The 18,484-nt window shown below is 33.6% G+C and overlaps 1 protein-coding gene across 1 annotated transcript in view; it reads left to right on the top strand.

Annotated features, from left to right (window-relative positions):
- The window catches only part of LOC132704368 (uncharacterized), a 31,786-nt gene that overhangs the window by 6,945 nt on the left and 6,357 nt on the right, over positions 1–18,484 (top strand). The window contains exons 8-20 of the mRNA XM_060674329.1: positions 1,274–1,670; positions 1,724–1,891; positions 4,375–4,493; positions 4,552–4,726; positions 6,260–6,441; positions 6,503–7,358; positions 7,434–7,789; positions 10,542–10,837; positions 11,599–12,191; positions 12,242–12,481; positions 16,278–16,435; positions 16,490–16,742; positions 17,973–18,231. Of these exons, the coding sequence (XP_060530312.1) occupies positions 1,274–1,670; positions 1,724–1,891; positions 4,375–4,493; positions 4,552–4,726; positions 6,260–6,441; positions 6,503–7,358; positions 7,434–7,789; positions 10,542–10,837; positions 11,599–12,191; positions 12,242–12,481; positions 16,278–16,435; positions 16,490–16,742; positions 17,973–18,231 (4,052 nt within the window). The remainder of the gene's footprint in view (positions 1–1,273; positions 1,671–1,723; positions 1,892–4,374; positions 4,494–4,551; positions 4,727–6,259; positions 6,442–6,502; positions 7,359–7,433; positions 7,790–10,541; positions 10,838–11,598; positions 12,192–12,241; positions 12,482–16,277; positions 16,436–16,489; positions 16,743–17,972; positions 18,232–18,484) is intronic.

Below are 18,484 nucleotides of genomic sequence, written 5' to 3'. Positions count from 1 at the left end.
ATTCCTATTCGAATTTTGCATAATTTAGGCAGAAATTCGAGGTAGGTATAAATTCTTGTTGAATTTAGGTCGCTTGTTGGCAATATTAGATATTTTTTAAATAGCAAAGGCACGATACTATTTCTTTTAAAGATATAATGCTCCAGATATACGAACAAAATCTAGTGCTAACAATATAGGATTTTCATTAATACATGGAGATTTTGAGAAAAATCGACTCTATACTACACACTTTAACCGATTTAATAAAACTTCAGAATTCATATTTATTGAAACATTTAATAGTTAATTATCTATCTTGATTGATAATACATAATAACAAAAATAAATAATTAAAGTTTATAGGTTAACCAAATAACAATAACTTATTTAAAATACAAATAAAATATATACTAACAAAAAACTTGAAAACTATGAAGTTTTTAAATAGAAATATGAAAAACAACAATAACAAACAAAAATATCAAAGTTTGTTTATACCTTAGTGCGTCAAAAAAAGATTGTGATGTCATAGCCAACTGCACTTTTGAATATTTTGCTATTTATTTACTGTTTTGGTGCCAGATGAAACGAGCATTTTAAGAGGAAAATCTTGAGATTTTCTTAACCGTACCAAAACGGCACCTAATGTTTGGGTCACCCTGTATACGACGAGGCGCATCTGTTAAACTGATTAAGTAGGGCATCATCTCCTTAGTCTGTGGTTAAAGTTTTGTTGCAATACCTGTATCAGTAGCGTCACAACACAATTTTATATGGGGCAACTAAAATGTGAAAAAAAAAACACATAACCTCAATTTCTGCCTAAACTATGCAAACTATTTTAACCAAGGATTCCAAAAATGGGGATATATATATAGGATGTTCCATTTAAAATAACAAAGTTGATGTTGGAGGGGACACTTTTGGGACATCCTGTATCAACAAAATTAAAATATTTTAAATCTTCAAGAGAGCCCTATAAACTTGTGTATGAAACTTTTTTTTGTATCTTCTATGGGTTTCCAGGTCGTATAGCGGGTCGTCTTATTTGGCACACGATGTACATTAACGTAATGGTCCTAAGACATTATGATATTGTATATATGTCTATAGTATAAAACAAACTAAAGCGAAGCACTGTGGAACATTGTTCTTATTAGTTTCAAAAATTATTTTCAAAAATCATTCTGAATATCATGTCAGTTATTTTTTCGGCGCATTCAACTGAAAAAGTGTGTTTATCTCAATCTTCCAACAAACGCAAAATCTCGAAAGAAACATTTTGTTTCAGACGGTTTTGATTAGAGAAAATTTGTCTCATTACACATCCGATCTTTCCATTATCGAGTCGAAGGGGTTTACTTTACTAGCTGTCGGCACTGATCAAGCGGTAAATGTATTTGAGTTGATCTTGAAGGAGCGAAACCTGAGAAATGTGCAAAGTTTAAATATCGCTAACGCTAGTCAGGTCCAACTTTGGGAATGTAACGAAGATCTGTATCTATTTGTAACGTGGTCTAGCGACTGGGAGCACGTTTTGAAAAAATCAACTGTCACAATTTACAAATGGCTCGGGAAACATTTTGATCTCGTTCAGAGTATAACTTCTTCGAATGTTGCGAAATCGATTCCATTTTCGATTCACGGACAACAATTCCTCGTTCTTCTTCGGTCAGAACTGCACACCGGTAATTTTAAAATTTCTTAGAGTTCCTTGGTTAATAATTTGCCACCGTTTCAGATGAGTTGGAATCTTACTCGCATATCTACAAATTCGATCCGGATGAAATGAAATATGTGTTATTCCAGCGCATATTTACTCCAAATTCAAAAAATTTACGGTACTTTACAAGCACAATCAACGGAAAACCTGAACATTTCTTTGTTATCGATAATGTTGATATCACAGGTACGTTTACAATAACGCGATTTAAAAGTATTTTCACAACTTTCAGGGAATGCGCAGGTGATAATATCAACCAAAATAAAAGGTTTGGTTCTATAAATGTGTTGTCAAATCTTATTAGTACAAGAGGGAGAAAATAATGGTAAATTTTCGAAAAAATACTATAATTTTAAAACGGAGAAAGATATCAAATACAAAATTAGTAGTGTACTAACGTTTTCGAAAATGAAAAATCCAATTTCCGCATTAGTTTTAACCTAATTCCTAGAGGATACTTAATGATGAATTATATAATTACAATATCCGTTTTTATCAATGTACGAAAATCAAAAATTTCACAATGTATAACATGTATATTTTCATAGTAATTGTTTTCGTTATTCATCTCTTTTGTCAATAATTTTAATACCTTTACCTGTTTTAATTTGTGTGTGTGTTTTAAATTGTAATTTTATAATTTTCGATACACTGCCAAACATTTTATTTGTTTGCAAACTTTAATTTTGCTTAAACTATATTGTTTAATATAAAGCACAGGGTGTTTGCAAAAGATGTGGGGAAAATGAAGCTTCATATCAATTTGGTTTTAGTTCTCCAAAATATTCGGTTATGGGGAACGGGTACGAAGGAGGATTGTCTGCATTTAATTTCATATTGATTAGATATAAAAATGGTATATGGGTATGGTTTTGTTTAGTTTGACAAATGAAAATATTCGAGATTTTGGTAGAGTTTAGCACTTTTGTACGCGTTTTTATGATTTACTTTTTTTACAGGATGTCCCAAAATAAGGGCCCAAAACGTCTTAGTTTTTAACATACAGGATATTAAATTTGAAGAGGTGATGGCGATTTTTTGTAAATATTTTCGAAACACGTAAATATTTTGAAATAAAATTTGGTACAGTTACTAAACGTTTTAGGCTCTATTTAACAAACTAAAACTTAGTATTGGATTGTCTTTAGGGGTGGGTAACATAGGGTAGGCGTGGGAAAAATTTGCAGCAAATTTTTTGTTTGTCGAATTTTCATAATTTGGACTGCAGCTTTTTAAAATCTGAAATTTTGTATGTTAATAAGGTACTCTTATCGCCCATCGGTAGAACACACTGTTTTCGAGAAAAATGCTCTTGAAAATTTAATTACAGATTATTTTTTTTATTTTAATATTTACAATCGAGGTGCAGAGGCAAACCTTGGAATTTAATGACGCGTTTCATTTGTTTGTGTAAATAAAAATTAAATGTCAATTATTCGACAGTTTTCAATTTTGTTCATTGTTGGTAAAAAATAATTTTTACTTGGATTGTTCTTATAAATGATTTTATTAACCAAAGACAAATCAAACTATCAACTGTAAACCAAATTATTCTAATAAAAATTATAAACTTTACATTTTATGATTGTTGATGAAAAATAAGCTATTTAAATCTGATTGAGTTGTTTTCAAATAGAGAATTAGCAGATATTCATTTTGAATACGACTTTTGCAATGGTAGAGCTGGGGGGGGGAGCTGTACAAGAGTATTGTAGAACGTTTCCTAATCGTCGAGAACCTGATCGGCAAGTTTTTATTAATACACATTGGCATTTAGTTGAGCGTGGATCATTTGAATGTAATCGTGGACAGGGGAGACCGCAAATTAAGAAAACTCGACAAACAAAAAATTTGGGGCAAATTTTTCGCACGCCTCCCCTGTGTTACCCACTGCTGAAGACAATCCAATACTAAATTTTAGTTCGTTAAATAGAACCTAAAAAGTTTACGTGTTTTTCCGTGTTTCGAAAATATTTACAAAAAATCCCCATTATGTCTTCAAAGTTAACACCCTGTATGTTAAAAAGTAAGACGTTGTGGGCCCTAGTTTATATGAACTTTTATCGTTATTTTGGTCACAGAATACGTGGTTCAAATATTGACGTCTAATTTCCTGTATATACACAGTGCTTTTTCGGCAGATAACTTTCCCTGTTTAACCTATCCATCTCAGTAAGATTATAATTATTGGGAACTCACATTTTCAGGAACAAAATGAACTATGATGAAAGTGTAATAATAATAAAGTAGTACGCAAACAATTAATTATGATTTATTTCATTAGAGTAATTAAAGTCATTAAAAAATTAGTATACAACTGATGGGGTAAACAAAATATCATTTTCGCTACTTTTTCATGTAGTAACTTTTGGGGCTAGTTTCGTATTTCAGGTACAGAACGTTTCTGAAATATTGCATTTGAACTTTTGAAAACTTATTGAAACTAACCAAACCTATTACTTAATTAATTTATTAGTATTTATTTATTTATTTATTTAATAATGATAATGATAATGATACAATATTTTTGAAGCGGTAGTGAATCATCCAGACTAAAAATAATTTTAAAATGTATTCTTAAAGTAAAGCAACCAAAATGATTCCGAAGTAGTATTTTAAAAAAGGTAGGAGAGACCAAGCAATGAAGTCACATTAAGTTTTGATTTTAGAAAATGATTTTTCTGAACCATCTGTCGGGCCTGTCATCTACAAATACGTTGAGATCCATTTTATTCCATTCCAAAGGTTAGAAATTAGAGACTTGGTTTCTAATATGCAACCTGTGCAAGTGAGAAAATTTTTAACCATGCCAACGTTAGCATTAAATTGGAAATTCTTTCTTCCAGGACATTGAAGGTAACACTGTGCTGCTTTTTTTCACAAAGACTGGTTTCAAGGGATTTCAATATGATGGATGGAATTTTTCGGAAGCGCTAGTTCAGGTGGATACTGCCAGCACAGGTTTCGAAACTAATATTCGAGCTATTCATATTGAGCGCGTTCAGGGCCAGGATGCTATTGGTAACTAGAACCAATATTTTGCAAGTATAAATTGATATCATAAAAACCATCTTATCGTTTTGGTGGACAATAGTGCACTACTATAAGTATATGGCTGAAATATTTGATATAGTAACAGCTTCTTTCTGTTCTTCAACCTTGAAATACATATAATACTGGAGTTGTTCTTGGGTTGTTGTTGTCACTAATAGAAAAAATTCTCTCTAATTTTTTAAAAATTTTATTCAAAGTTTCGATCACAATTTGGATTTTTATTAAGAATCTATAATGCATAGAAAAATGAAATAAGCATTTTACATAGTGATATTTTGAATAAATTAAGAAAGTATAAATATGAAATTTTATGTTGCAAAGGATTTATTCAATTTTTATAAAGTGTATATGATTGAATTGTGATATAATTGACTTAAATTTTTTGATAATTATTATCTTGTGTTAAAATTTTGTTAAATTTTCATGTTTACGTAAAGTGGTTGATACATTTTTAGTATATTTATATCCATTTACACGATTTTCCAAAAGTTGGCTTGACATTCCAATATATTTTTTTGGTCAATTTAAATCAGGTATTGAATATACAAGATTGACTTCTTCTTAATTGGAATTTCACTTTTTAATGGAGTAAAAATTGATTTTATTAATTTGTAAGATTTCTGTATGTTCTAATTTGTCAGATAAATTATTTATATATGACTTGAACATTTATAAAATCGTATGCTATACTATACATAAACATGAAAATTTAACAAATTACAGATTTAATTTTAAAGAAATTAAAATTTTAACACAAGATAATAATTATCAAACATTAGCAATGAAAGAAATAATGTGTATGAAAAAAGAAATAAATCCTGGAAATGACCAAAAAGGAGTAAAAAAAGATATTAGTCTAAATTAAATCTAATAGTGTTGAAAATTAACCAACAATTAAATTAATTCTTAGCAACTAATAATAAACATAAACTTCTAAGTCAAAATATTAATGTAAATTATTTCATATTTCTTAATTTATACAACACTAAGATATGTAAATATTTTTATATAAAATTCTTGATAAGGATCCACATTGTGATCGAAACGTTGAATATAATAAAAAAAAGAATTTCGCTATTACTAACCTCAAACCAAGTACAACTTATATTTATGTAGTAGTATAGTAACGGTGAAATTAAATTAAAATGGGGATCTGCATTATTTTGTGATAGCTATAACAATTTGATCATTTAAAAAATTTTTTCATTTTTTAAATGTTTATATGCAATTAATTTATGTTTCATTGCTAATCGATTAGTTTTCGAAATTAAGGTTCGAAATCGAAATTGTTGACTTCTTTCCACACGATCGAAATGTGTATAAATGCTTAGCGCAGACTATGAGACTTGTAGGGATACTTTTTCTGGATTTTTTCTGCGTCCGGTATTGTCTGTGTCAGACGGCGCTCGACACAAGCCAGCAACATGTTTGGCGAAACGCCAGCAAGATCCGACACAGGAGAAATTCAAAAAAAGTCTACCTACAAGTTTAACTTTGTAGTTCTACTGTGCGATTCTTGTGACGGGCTGGCCAATGTATTCCGCGTAAATTTTATATCACGAGACATGATGGAAAGCGTATATTCTGACTTACAGTCGTGGTGTACAGCGAGACTGAAAGAGATCGAGTCTCGTGATGAAATCGAGATTGTTGGCGAATCCTTAAGAGGAGATTTGAACGAGGTACGTAAATTTAGTATAAGCCCGTTTTTCGAATACGTATTGAATTAATTCTATTATCTAGGAAATAAATTTAGAAGAAGATGCAGTAGATCAGATAATCGCCGAGCTTAAAAACTTAAATGAAACTCTTACAAACCTGGAACAAAGCATCGGCTTTTCGTCCTCTGAAAATGGCGATTTTAAATTCAAAAAAGCCGTAGACACGATTGTTTTCAACAGATCTGCCATTATAAATTCACTGCATACCGAATATATTAACGATGAAAGTGCCGGCGGTGTTGTCGACAGCATTCTAAGCATCAAAGATGGTTTTGAAATTAATGCACCCCTAACTTTCGACTTCTTACTTGTTGAGAACGAGTTTCGATCAAAATTAATTAACAATAAATCGGAATCCGAATTCATTCGTGCAAACGACGATCTCGATTTGCGAAATTTGAAAGTCGGCGGTTTCGTCACTTTTCAAAATGACGTAAACATTTTAGATAACATCAACAACTTCAGCATTAATATGTCCAATATACTTCTTAGCGAAGGCGATCAAGAACTATTTAATCTCAATACTAACGACGTTGCTATTCTTAGTTTAAAATGCCAGTATTTGAATAAATTACGCTTTGCCGATATATCAAGCCGATTTAATGAGACCCGTTCCAAACTTAAAGAATTGGACGAAGTGGTCGCAAATAATGTTGACATCGGTGGGTTAATGAATGAAGTGAGCCTCGAAATATTGAGGGATCAGACGTTAAAAAAAGTTGGAGATCAGCGTATTGAAAAAACGTGGTATTTCGACTTGCTTACGACGGAAGAGCTCACTGTGAACGGCCGAATTTCTTCTCAAAAGTTTCCGGAAGATATGGTTCTGATAAACGGCGAAGAATACGTAATCAACCAGGACGTAAACTTTGAACACGGTAAATTAAATTCAGATGCACAGTTATCAATCTAAACAAATTTTTCTTTGTGTTGACTTAGCTTTTCTCTTATAGAACTAAAAGTAAATAAACTGGAAGTGCTGAATTCGCTAAATGACATACCCGTCAACGACAACGGCGAGCTCGAAATCCTGCTAAAGGATTCGAATCAACGCCAATATATTCGGGGCGCAGTTTCGATTGAAAATTTACTGATTGCCAATCCTATTTTACTGCGCAGTAAAATAAAAAATGATCGTTTCTTAAATAAGAGTCCTTTGATTATGGATGCAGGTGATCACGTTATCGACGATGATCTTGAAATTATCGGAGGAGCGAAAATCAAAGGGATTTTGCAGGCAAATGATCTGACTGCGATAAAAACGGAACGGTCTGTGGTAGAGGCTTTTGAAAGTGCTGTAAAGATAACGGTAAGATGATACTATTCATGAGGATGTTTTGTTATTTTCACGAATGGCCAAATATACATCGTGCTTTTCAGTAAGGGTGGTGCTTTACCCGAATTTATTAGCCAAGGCGTCAATTTGTCACTTTTAAGGATATATAATTTCGTGAAAATCTGAACTTTTAGTTCTTATTTATTTTGATAAATGGATTTTCATCAAGTAAAACCACCTCAGTTCAATTTTTAAAAGATAGTTTTGAAAAACTTCAGGTCAAAGAAGATACTAATTTTCTAATAAATTTCTAATAAATCAAGTTACCTAGGTAATCCACAAGGATAACAAGATTGCTTTCGAAAAATCGTCGCTGGGCGGAGTAAGTTGGTAGCGCCTAGCGCGAAGCAGCTTTTTTTTTTCAAAGGAAGAGCTTTGCGGTTTCTTGTGGTACAGGGACGCATCGTTTTTCTATCGTGTTCCCGCCGGCCACTATGGAACTTTCGCAAAATCGATGTAATTTTATTGTGCATACACCCTGTATAAAGCGTTTTTTACTTATCGCCGTTCAAGTTCAAAGTCACAACAAACTTCGATAAATATAAAAAATTGTACAAGTAATAACAATTTCCAATTACATTATTCCAAGTATCTCGCGCACTCTGTATTATAGACGAAACTTGAAGCTCTCTCTTTCGACACAATATTCGAGACTGTTTAAACCAAATTATCCCATATTTTATAGTTTTTCAATTACGGCTAATATTTTTTTCCATGAAAGTGGCAATTTTCAGGGTCTTTTAGATTTTTTTTACCATAATCGACACATCCTGTACATATTTGAAGAAATGTCGGGAATGGAGGTTATAGCCCTGGATCTTCAAAATCTAATAGTCCAAGAATTTTTCTAAAATAGTAAATACTTTTCAAGAAAATAAGATTTTTCTGACTTCATGCAGTGCATCGTAATAATCAATGTCGTCATCGCGTCTAGTCTGCCACCGGAATAGTGATTTTCATATGGATTTTTTGAAATATCTCGAGCAGCGTATGCGATAGACGAAAACCCCAAATACCAAAATTGTAGCTCTTGATGCGGGCTATGACACTGTTCTAACCATATTCGAGCCATACTTTTTACAATTTTTGATTTGCAGTTAATAATTTACTCTGGAAAACAATAATTTTCAATGTCTTTTAGATTTTTACCTATAATTTAAAAACCCTGTAGTCAATAACTTCAAATTTCGGACACTTATCGTGTTTCATAGCAGCGTCCAAAAAACAGTCGAAAATCGAAAAAAAAAGATGTACTCCGAAGCGTGAACGCAGCCATTTTTATATATCTAATGCACCTCGTGGGCGGTTAAAAAGGAGCAAAATTTGAAGCGTGTAGCTCAAATCGTTCGGAAGTTATCGTCGAAATACCCTAGAACAGAGAACGGAGAAACGGAGAACAGAGAACGGACAGACAAAAATTAAAAATGTCTTTTTTCGATGCTGATTCCATCTGTACCAACGGCTACGCTGTACGATGCACCTTTATCAAGATCTCCAGTTTAGTGAGGAGCGCGTATATTTTCGGAAAGAATCGATTTCATAGATTTTTCGAAAGTAACAAGCAGTAACAAGCAAAAAGTAAATATATCGATTTCAATGTGTTTTCTAATTATGGTAACATATTTTTAATAACATGCTGCCTGATATCCAGCCTTAACACTGAACTTTTCAACTCTTGGTTAGGGAACTGCTGTTAGGCATAAAATAACATCTTCCCTCTCAATTAAACGGAGATACTTAGTGTAGATGGTTATTTCATTTTTTAAATTTAATATGAAAAATTTCTTTCTTTTTGTTTTGTGTATTGTTTAGATAGCTTGACTTATTTGAAAATTGCCAATACAGCCCGCCATTTTTAATACAATTGTCAGGTTGTGATGTATCTTTGAAAAAGTAGAATATAATGCTGTAACAAAATATTGCATGCGGTATGCTCGTAAGTGATAATAAAAGAAATATATATTCACATATATATCTTTTGGCAGAAGTGACGCTTTAGACGCTAGAGAGATTATTATAAGGATTTAAAAGAAAAAGTTTAAATTAAATTAATTAACTCTTGCCAGCGTTTAAACAAATACACGGAACAATCTTAAATTAAGAAAAGCCACACCATATGAATTTTTGAAACAGAATTCCATTATATTTTGTGTCTATTTAATATACTTTCCTGATGATAAAATTCGTTTTCAGTACTAAGTAAGCCATTGAAATTTATTTTAATTAAACTACTGTTTAACTAAAATTATTAATATATAAATAATTTCATTAACTAAACGGCATAGTTTTCTCTAATCTCAAAATTGAGTAAATTCCTAAATTGATTTTCTCTTTTTCGTAAAAATTCGACACTAACTCTTAACTATGAAATTAATTTAGTTTTTTATTAAGAATCTATTTCTAATAACTCAAATTAATATATGTTAATTATTAACTTTTATGCTACGAAGGAAATACTAAAGTCAAAGAATTTGTTTTTTTTTTTAATATTTCTTAGTTTTTAATTTTGTTGCCTTTTTGTTCCATATAACCGACCTTGTATTTTTAATGGTTTAAAAATTCAATTGAAAAAGTGACTACCCTTACCCACCCACCTTACTATTCTTGGTTTTACCCGTCTCTGCAAAGGCTTTAAGGAACTTTGTAGGTGAATATTTGTGTGCGGTACTATTTCATTTCATTCAGCATACATACATACATATCTATTGCGTAAATTGTGTTTCAGGATAAACTAATAAACATCACTTTAAACTTTACCGAAGGCGTCTGTTTAGATCAAACGTTTGCAGAACGCGTGAATGGAATCGATCCCCGGGATTGGTTGTTGAGAGAATCTAACGTGTCTCAAGTCATACGGGGTAGGAAACGCTTTGTAAACGATCTAAAACTCAATGGTGTCGTGATAGTCGAGATTATGAACGATGTTGACACCACTGTGCTTGAAAAAAATGCACTGAAAATAACTGGAGATCAGGATATTAATGCTGAGATGGAGATACCTCTGGTAGCAGCAGAAAATGGGTGGGTATTGAAGGAATATTATGTTATAATTTCCTTTCATCATAGTAAAATCTTGATTTTTTTATTGATTTTGTTGAATTTTATGTAAGTTAGGTATTGAAAATTTGCATTCGAATGGTGTATAATTTTGACGTAATCATGGCGAACTACGGCCGCTTTTATTCTCCCCAGTTTCAAAAAGGGATATAAAAAAAAAGCTGATAGCGGGTCTTATCCGGAGTCACCTAAAGCCAACCAAACTAGATATTAACAGTTAAAAAAGCCCTCAGAAAAATGCAATTATTATTTTACTTATTAAGGGATTCGTTAATTCATACATAAGTAAGGCTCCATGACAATTTCATTATTTATTGACTATTAAAACGAAAATTTATCATTTGACTAACTAAAATTAATTGACATTAACTAGCTCTCAACATTTAATTTGGATACTTCTTTTTTCAATAATATAGCAATAAATTTTCTTTTTATTCAATGGAAAAAGGCATTAGAACTTAAATTTAGGACTAGAAAGTAACAAACAAGTAGTCAATTACACTCGAGCAGCTCCACTAACTTCATTATTTGCAGTATTTTCTTATTAAACATTATTCTCTTTTAATTTGAATATTTAACTGACAATTTCTTATTATCAAAATCAATAAAAGATATCGATTTTTAATAGGGCAAACCCGTTTTTGGTAGCTTTCAAATTAAATCTCCAATATTTAAATTAATTGTAAAATATGTTGAGTTTATTATTTAGTAACATTTAATTCCAGTACGGAGTCAAACGTGCTCAACTTTGGTTCAAATCCGTGGAAAAACTTAGCGAAGCACTCTCAACGTGAAATAACTCACAAAACCATATCCGGCAATTTGTCGTTGAACTTGCTTCAAGCCAACAATACCGAAATTAAGGGTTCGATCAATAATCAGTTCGATCTTTTGCGTTCAATAAATGATATCACTCGTAAAGGAACCAATTTTAAAGTCTTTGGAGAAAAGCGTTTCGATACTTTACATATAAAAGAATTGAGTTACAACTTCGAGCAATGTATTGGACGTATGTTGAAAGCCATTTCCGAGAAGAAAATTGATATCGACGGACCTGTGAGTTTTTATAAAGATATCGAAATTAGCAATATCAATTTCGAAGGGTTATGTAATGGTCTGCGAGATGATCAGTTTGAACATATCGCGAAAATGGACGAAAGCGATTGCGTAATCAACGAAGACATGAGGTACGACAATGTTTTCGTAGATGGAGAAGTCACTATACAGGATAACGAGATAAGTGGAGTAAATATCACACGAATCTATCACGATACCGTTAAAATTGACGAGAGTTTCCATTTTAAGAATGCCGTTTTTGGTGAGTGTCTTACTTTTTGTTTTGTGCTATGATCGATTATTTCACTTTAGGTAAAGATGTAATCATTGAAAATGATCTTCTTGTGGAAGGAAATGTTGACAATTTGGATATAACTAACATTTTCGAACAAAACTCGACCACTCCTGTAACGCTGGCTGATAAGACATTTGAGCAAGACGTGTTCGTTGAAAATACTCTTAGTATAGAAAGTGTGTCTAAAAAATTGAACTTCGCTACCTTGTGTGATGTTTGGCAGCAAGATAGTAATATTAGAAGCTTATATGTTAATGGTAGGTAGTATGTCTTATACAGTTTCCAGTATTAAATAATACGGAAGATGTGTTTAAGTAATTAAAAAATATTGGTTAAAACTAACTGACTAAACTAACGAATATTTTTCTAAACTATCTATAATACAAAATGGAGAAGGTTAAATTACTTAACCAAATATTAATTATAATTCTTTGTGAAAAAATGGGTACGATTAATAGATGTAATTTATGACTGTGAGCTGGAAAGTTTAGAATCTAAATACTTATCACTATATCATAGCAAAATAAATAATAATAATAATAATAATAATAATGATAATAATAATAATAATAATAATAATAATAATAATAATAATAATAATCCGGTAAAACAGTGATGAATATTATGTGCCAACGAAGAGAACTATTTACAAAAAATAGACTGCCACCAGACGTTACTCGACGTATTCGCAATGAAGTAGCTGCCAGCTTAGGACACCAAATCGTTGCACAAACAGAGGAAACCCAAGACACACAAAACCAGATCTTGATAATGCTACCTGATGATGAGCGACAGGCGGACGACCAACTACAGGGGAACATCACTCTGTTTCGGGGAATAGACCCGAATTTGAGACCAAAAATTCCCAGATTAAAAGCAAACAACAAGATTACTTCTGTTTTAAAGATTATCAACAACGCACTAACTAGACGAATTGAGCAGTGTAGGAGCTTAGCGCAGCTACACGATCTTGTATATGCTGCAGCAATTACAACATTAGAGATCCACGAGCAAAAGATCCGAAAACAGAAAAAGAAACCAAAGTGGGATTCTAGGATTAGCATGAAAATAGATAAACTACGTAAAGAAATTGGAGTACTGACACAATACGCCAGCGAACAACGAGCAACTGCAAAAGTCGAAAGGAAAAGCCGTGACATTATCAATAGATATACCAGTCTATCTAACCCCACTGCCACTGAGATACTAGATCTTTTGAAACAAAAACTCCAAATATATGCATATCGTCTCCGAAAATACCGTATATCTTATAATCGCAGAAGAGATAATCAATTGTTTACGAGAAACCAACGAGTCTTCTACCGCAACTTACTAAATGGCTCACAAGAAAAAACAAACGACGCACAATACCCTAATGAAGCAGCTGTAAAGAACTTCTGGAGCAACGTTTGGGATAACCCACGAAATCACAAGCATAATGCTGGATGGATCGCAATGGAGAAGAAGAAAACCGAGAAGATACCCATGATGCTACCTCCGACAATTACAGTATACGACATTAAACAGACACTCTCAAAATCACAGAACTGGAAGGCACCGGGTCCGGACGGAGTGCAGAACTATTGGTATAAAAAATTCGTTGCAACACACGCTAAGATGGCTCAACTCTTTCAAGAAATCCTGGTTGATCCACAGACATTCCCAAATTTTCTTGCAAAAGGGACAACTTACCTTCTGCCGAAATCTGATCCCCCACAGGATGATCCTGCAAAGTATAGGCCGATAACCTGTCTACCGACATTATACAAACTCTTCAGCGGTATTCTATCCGAAAAAATCTATCAACACATCTCTGAGCACAACCTCCTTGCAGAGGAGCAAAAAGGCTGTAGAAAACACGCGCAAGGGTACAAAGAGCAGCTAATCATAGATTCAGTTACTATCGAAGACGCAAAAGTAAACAAACGAAACATCTATACAGCTTACGTGGACTACGAGAAAGCTTTCGACAGCGTCCCGCACTCCTGGCTAATCGAATGTCTTTCATTATATAAAATCAATCCGCTCATTATAAACCTACTTACTAGCATGATGAGGATGTGGGAAACCAACGTTACTATCAGCTCCAAATGCCCAGTGTTCAAGCCTATAAATATAAAAATAAGAAGGGGTATATTCCAAGGCGACGCCTTAAGCGCCCTGTGGTTTTGCATAGCACTAAACCCACTATCCACGGCTATAAAGAGCAAGCGAAGCGGTTATAAGATACCCAATACGAACCAAGAAATAAGCCACCTAGCCTACATGGATGACATAAAATTATACTCAGAAACCAACAATGGATTGAAAAGGCTCCTACGAACAGTAGAGGAATTCTCAAATGATATTGGGATGAGTTTTGGCCTTGATAAATGCAAGACCAACTCTGTTGTCAAAGGCAAATGGAGCCAAGGCCAGGATTTCCAACTTCTGCAGAGATCAGGCGGAGGCGCGATTCTACCAATGGACAGAAATGAATCCTACAAATATCTGGGCTTTCTGCAATCACAGGGAATAGACAAAAAAGAAGTTAAACATCAATTGATTAACACCATGAAGGAGAGACTAAAAAAGATATTGAAAACATCCCTATCGGCAAGGAACAAAATAACTGCTACAAACAGCTTAGCAATACCTGTTGTCGCACATAGCTTTGGAGTCATTAAATGGACCACCACCTTGAAGATGCAAATAGGACCATTAGAACCATGTATACAAGATTCAGGGCCCACCACCCAAAATCGAGTAAAGAGCGCTTCCACCTGCCAAGAAGGCAGGGAGGTAGAGGAATCACTGATCTACGACTACTACACAGAACTCAGATTAAAAGCCTTCGAGAGTTCTTTACTAAAACCGCAATGACATCGGCCCTTCACGATGCTATAAACAAATGCGACAAATCCCTTACCCCCCTTAATCTAAGCAGCATACACTTTGAAATTGACCCTGAATATAATGTGGCAAATCAGACCCAAAAATGGATGAGCAAGGAATTGCATGGCAGATATCCATTTATGCTGCAATCAGAAAATATTAATAAACGGGCGTCACTGGGATGGCTTTTACATGGGAATATTTTCCCTGAAACAGAAGGGTTTTTATGTGCCATCCAAGATCAAATACTACCAACAAGATCACATTTGAAATATGTTGTGAAAGATCCACAGATAGAAAGATCCTGCTGCAGGATGTGTGGGGAAGGCAATGAAAACATTGAACATATTATAAGTGGGTGTAAAATCCTAGCTCCTACATACTACACTGCTAGACATAATGATGTTGCGAAAATTGTCCATCGAGAGCTCTGCAAAATTGCCGGAATAAAAAAAACATGAAGCTCCATACTACCAGTACCGACCGGATCCAGTAACGGAGAATGATAGAGCAAAAATCTACTGGGATAAGACTATGCTGACTGATCAAACTATGCAACATAATAGACCTGACATCTGCCTGCTGGACAAAGATAATAATGCGCTCACGCTGATAGATGTTGCCGTCCCTGCGCCTGCCAATCTGGAAAGGAAGCACACTGAAAAGCTGGAAAAATACATACCTCTATCAAACGAATTACGAAGAATATGGAACGTCTCAGGAATTCGCACAGTACCATTGATTATAGGAGCCACAGGAGAAATCCCGCAGAAGACCCTTGATGGCCTAAAACAACTGCAGATTCCCGAAAAATACTATCTTGAGATGCAAAAAGCGGCCATACTTGCAACCTGCAACATAATGAGGAGGGTATTAAATATAGAAGAGTAGAGAAGAAAAAGAATGCTGTCTTGCCCAACCAGGCCGACAACATTATTACTTACCGTTGAAAACGTGAAAAAAAAAAAATAATAAAAAAATAATAATAATAATAATAATCGAATTAAATGCATTGAAAAGCCTTCGAAATCCCAAAACAAAGATTCTGGAATGTAATTCTAAATTATTTTAAATTCTTCTTAACTTCTGGGAAACCGCAAATTCAACGCAAAGTTAACGTTTTACAATAAAAGTTTGGCTGAGAATAACCCGTGTATAAGAAATAAAATATTTTTTTAGGCAATATTGTTATCGTAAAAGGTCAACAGATTAACCGCATAAACGGCTACTCTATCGATGATTTAGCAGACAAAATTTGGTTTTCGGATGAAGCGGGTGAACTTAAAGGAAATTTGAATTTCGACAATACGACCTTTCGGAATACTATTAATGTTACAGTAAAAAAATATTTATTTGAGTCGAAGGGGTTTGTCAAGCAATTGAATTTTTAGGGCCTTGTCGACGATATTGCAATTAATCTCTTGGCGAAGAACTACTTAAGCCTATCCAAAGAACAGACAATCTTGTCCAATCTCGTGTTTGAAAATGACGTGGTTTTTAGTGGAAACGTTTCTACTCCGGAAATATTTCTCGAGGGCACCATCAACAATGTCCACTTGAGAGACGCGATTGCAAATATTCTTTTAGATCATGTTGATCAGGTGTTTGAAAGCGTCGTATATTTGGAGGAATGCGATGTGATCGGTATGTAAACTGCTTGCTGATCGGGTAATTTATATCAAAAAACATGAAAATTACATGATAAGAACGTGAGTTTCATTTTTATCGTGGTTTTATATATCACCATGTGTGAAGAGAATCGATATTTTGTTTTCTTATATACGAGGTGTGTTCAGAAAGTAATGTGACTTTTAAGTTTTATCAAAAAGTATTTATGTATTTATTTCTCAAAATTAATGTTGTCTCCTTCAAAGTAATTCCTCCAGATATACACTTGTGCCAACGTTTTTTCCAATCCTCAAGGCACTTCTGGTAAGTACTTTCTAATATAACCTTGAATTCTTCCAGCGATGTTTTCCTTATCTCCTCAATCGTTCCAAACCTCTTTCCTTTCATGGGTTTCTTGAGTTTTGAGAACAGGAAAATGTCGCAGGGGGCCATATCGGGTGAATATGGTAGCTGAGGCATGATTGTGGTTTTGTTTTTGGCCAAAAAATTAGACCCAAGCAACGATGAGTGAGTAGGTGCATTATCGTGATGCAAAATCCATAAATTGTTTTCCCACATTTCCGGAAGTTTTCTTCATATTACTTCTCGCAAACAGCTCATAACTTCAAGGTATTGACCGCACGACCTTCTGGTAAGAACTCTTGATGTACTACGCTACCATAATCAAAGAAAACATTAAGCAAACCTTGACATTTGATCGAACTTGACGTGCTTTTTTCGGTCTTGGTGATTCTGGGTTCTTCCATTGGGACAACTAGGCTTTGGTTTCGATGCCACAACCATATACCTATGATTCGTCAAAAGCTATGACCTTTTTAACAAAAAAAGGATATCGCACATCGAATGTACGTAGACTACCCAATTACAATAGTCATCTTATTTTTTGAACACACCTCGTATATTTTAAAAACTAACATTTTTTGCACATTTATCTAGGCTTGGGACATAACAGAGTAGCAAAAGGATCTGTTAATTTTCAGTCAGTCGAAATGTGAAACCGGGCAGCACGCAAATATAAGTAGTAATGTGTATATAGTTCATGACTATGTTATTTGTTCGGGTAGTTTAATTCGTCCTGTATGACGAACCTGAACAATTTTTGGTCGGTTTACACAACGTAACAATACCTTTTAGAGTAACGCCAAATGTTGCCCACCAAAAACACGCAGCAATTTGGTGGTTTTGGTTTTTTCATATACCACATAGCTATGTCCTACTTCTCATCCATTATAATTTCTCTTCCAGCCATTGAAAATGTTACGAATTATCTTGTAAACGGCTTGAATGTGCAATTTGATGTAATGAGATACGACACGGAAAATATTGTCACCGGTCGTAAATTAGTTGAGAACGTCGTCACTGAATTCTCGAATGTGTCAGACGGTGTAAAAATTCAAAACGTGGACATCATTCATTGGCTGAACAATTCGGTGTTGTCTGACGGCAGCTTTAGAATTACTGGCAACAAAGTATTGGGTAATGCGTCGTTTAAGAACGGCTTGAGGTAATTTTTGCATTTTTTTATTTTTAAGTATTAAAAAACAAAGTTCTACATAAAACGGTCCACTATATGATGCATTTTTTTATTTTTAAGTATTAAAAAACAAAGTTCTACATAAGACGGTCCACTATATTATCTGAGAAATGGGAAGAGCGTCTCAAAAAGTTTAATATAAAAGTTTCTTGTGTTCGCTTAAACTTTTTATATATTTACCTTTATGTATACAGGGAGTTTAGTTGTTTTCTTTTTTTGACAC

Source organism: Cylas formicarius, unplaced genomic scaffold (assembly GCF_029955315.1).
Source record: "Cylas formicarius isolate icCylForm1 unplaced genomic scaffold, icCylForm1.1 PGA_scaffold_7__23_contigs__length_41026272, whole genome shotgun sequence".
Classification (NCBI taxonomy): domain Eukaryota; kingdom Metazoa; phylum Arthropoda; class Insecta; order Coleoptera; family Brentidae; genus Cylas; species Cylas formicarius.
This window is presented reverse-complemented; position numbering and strand designations above follow the sequence as displayed.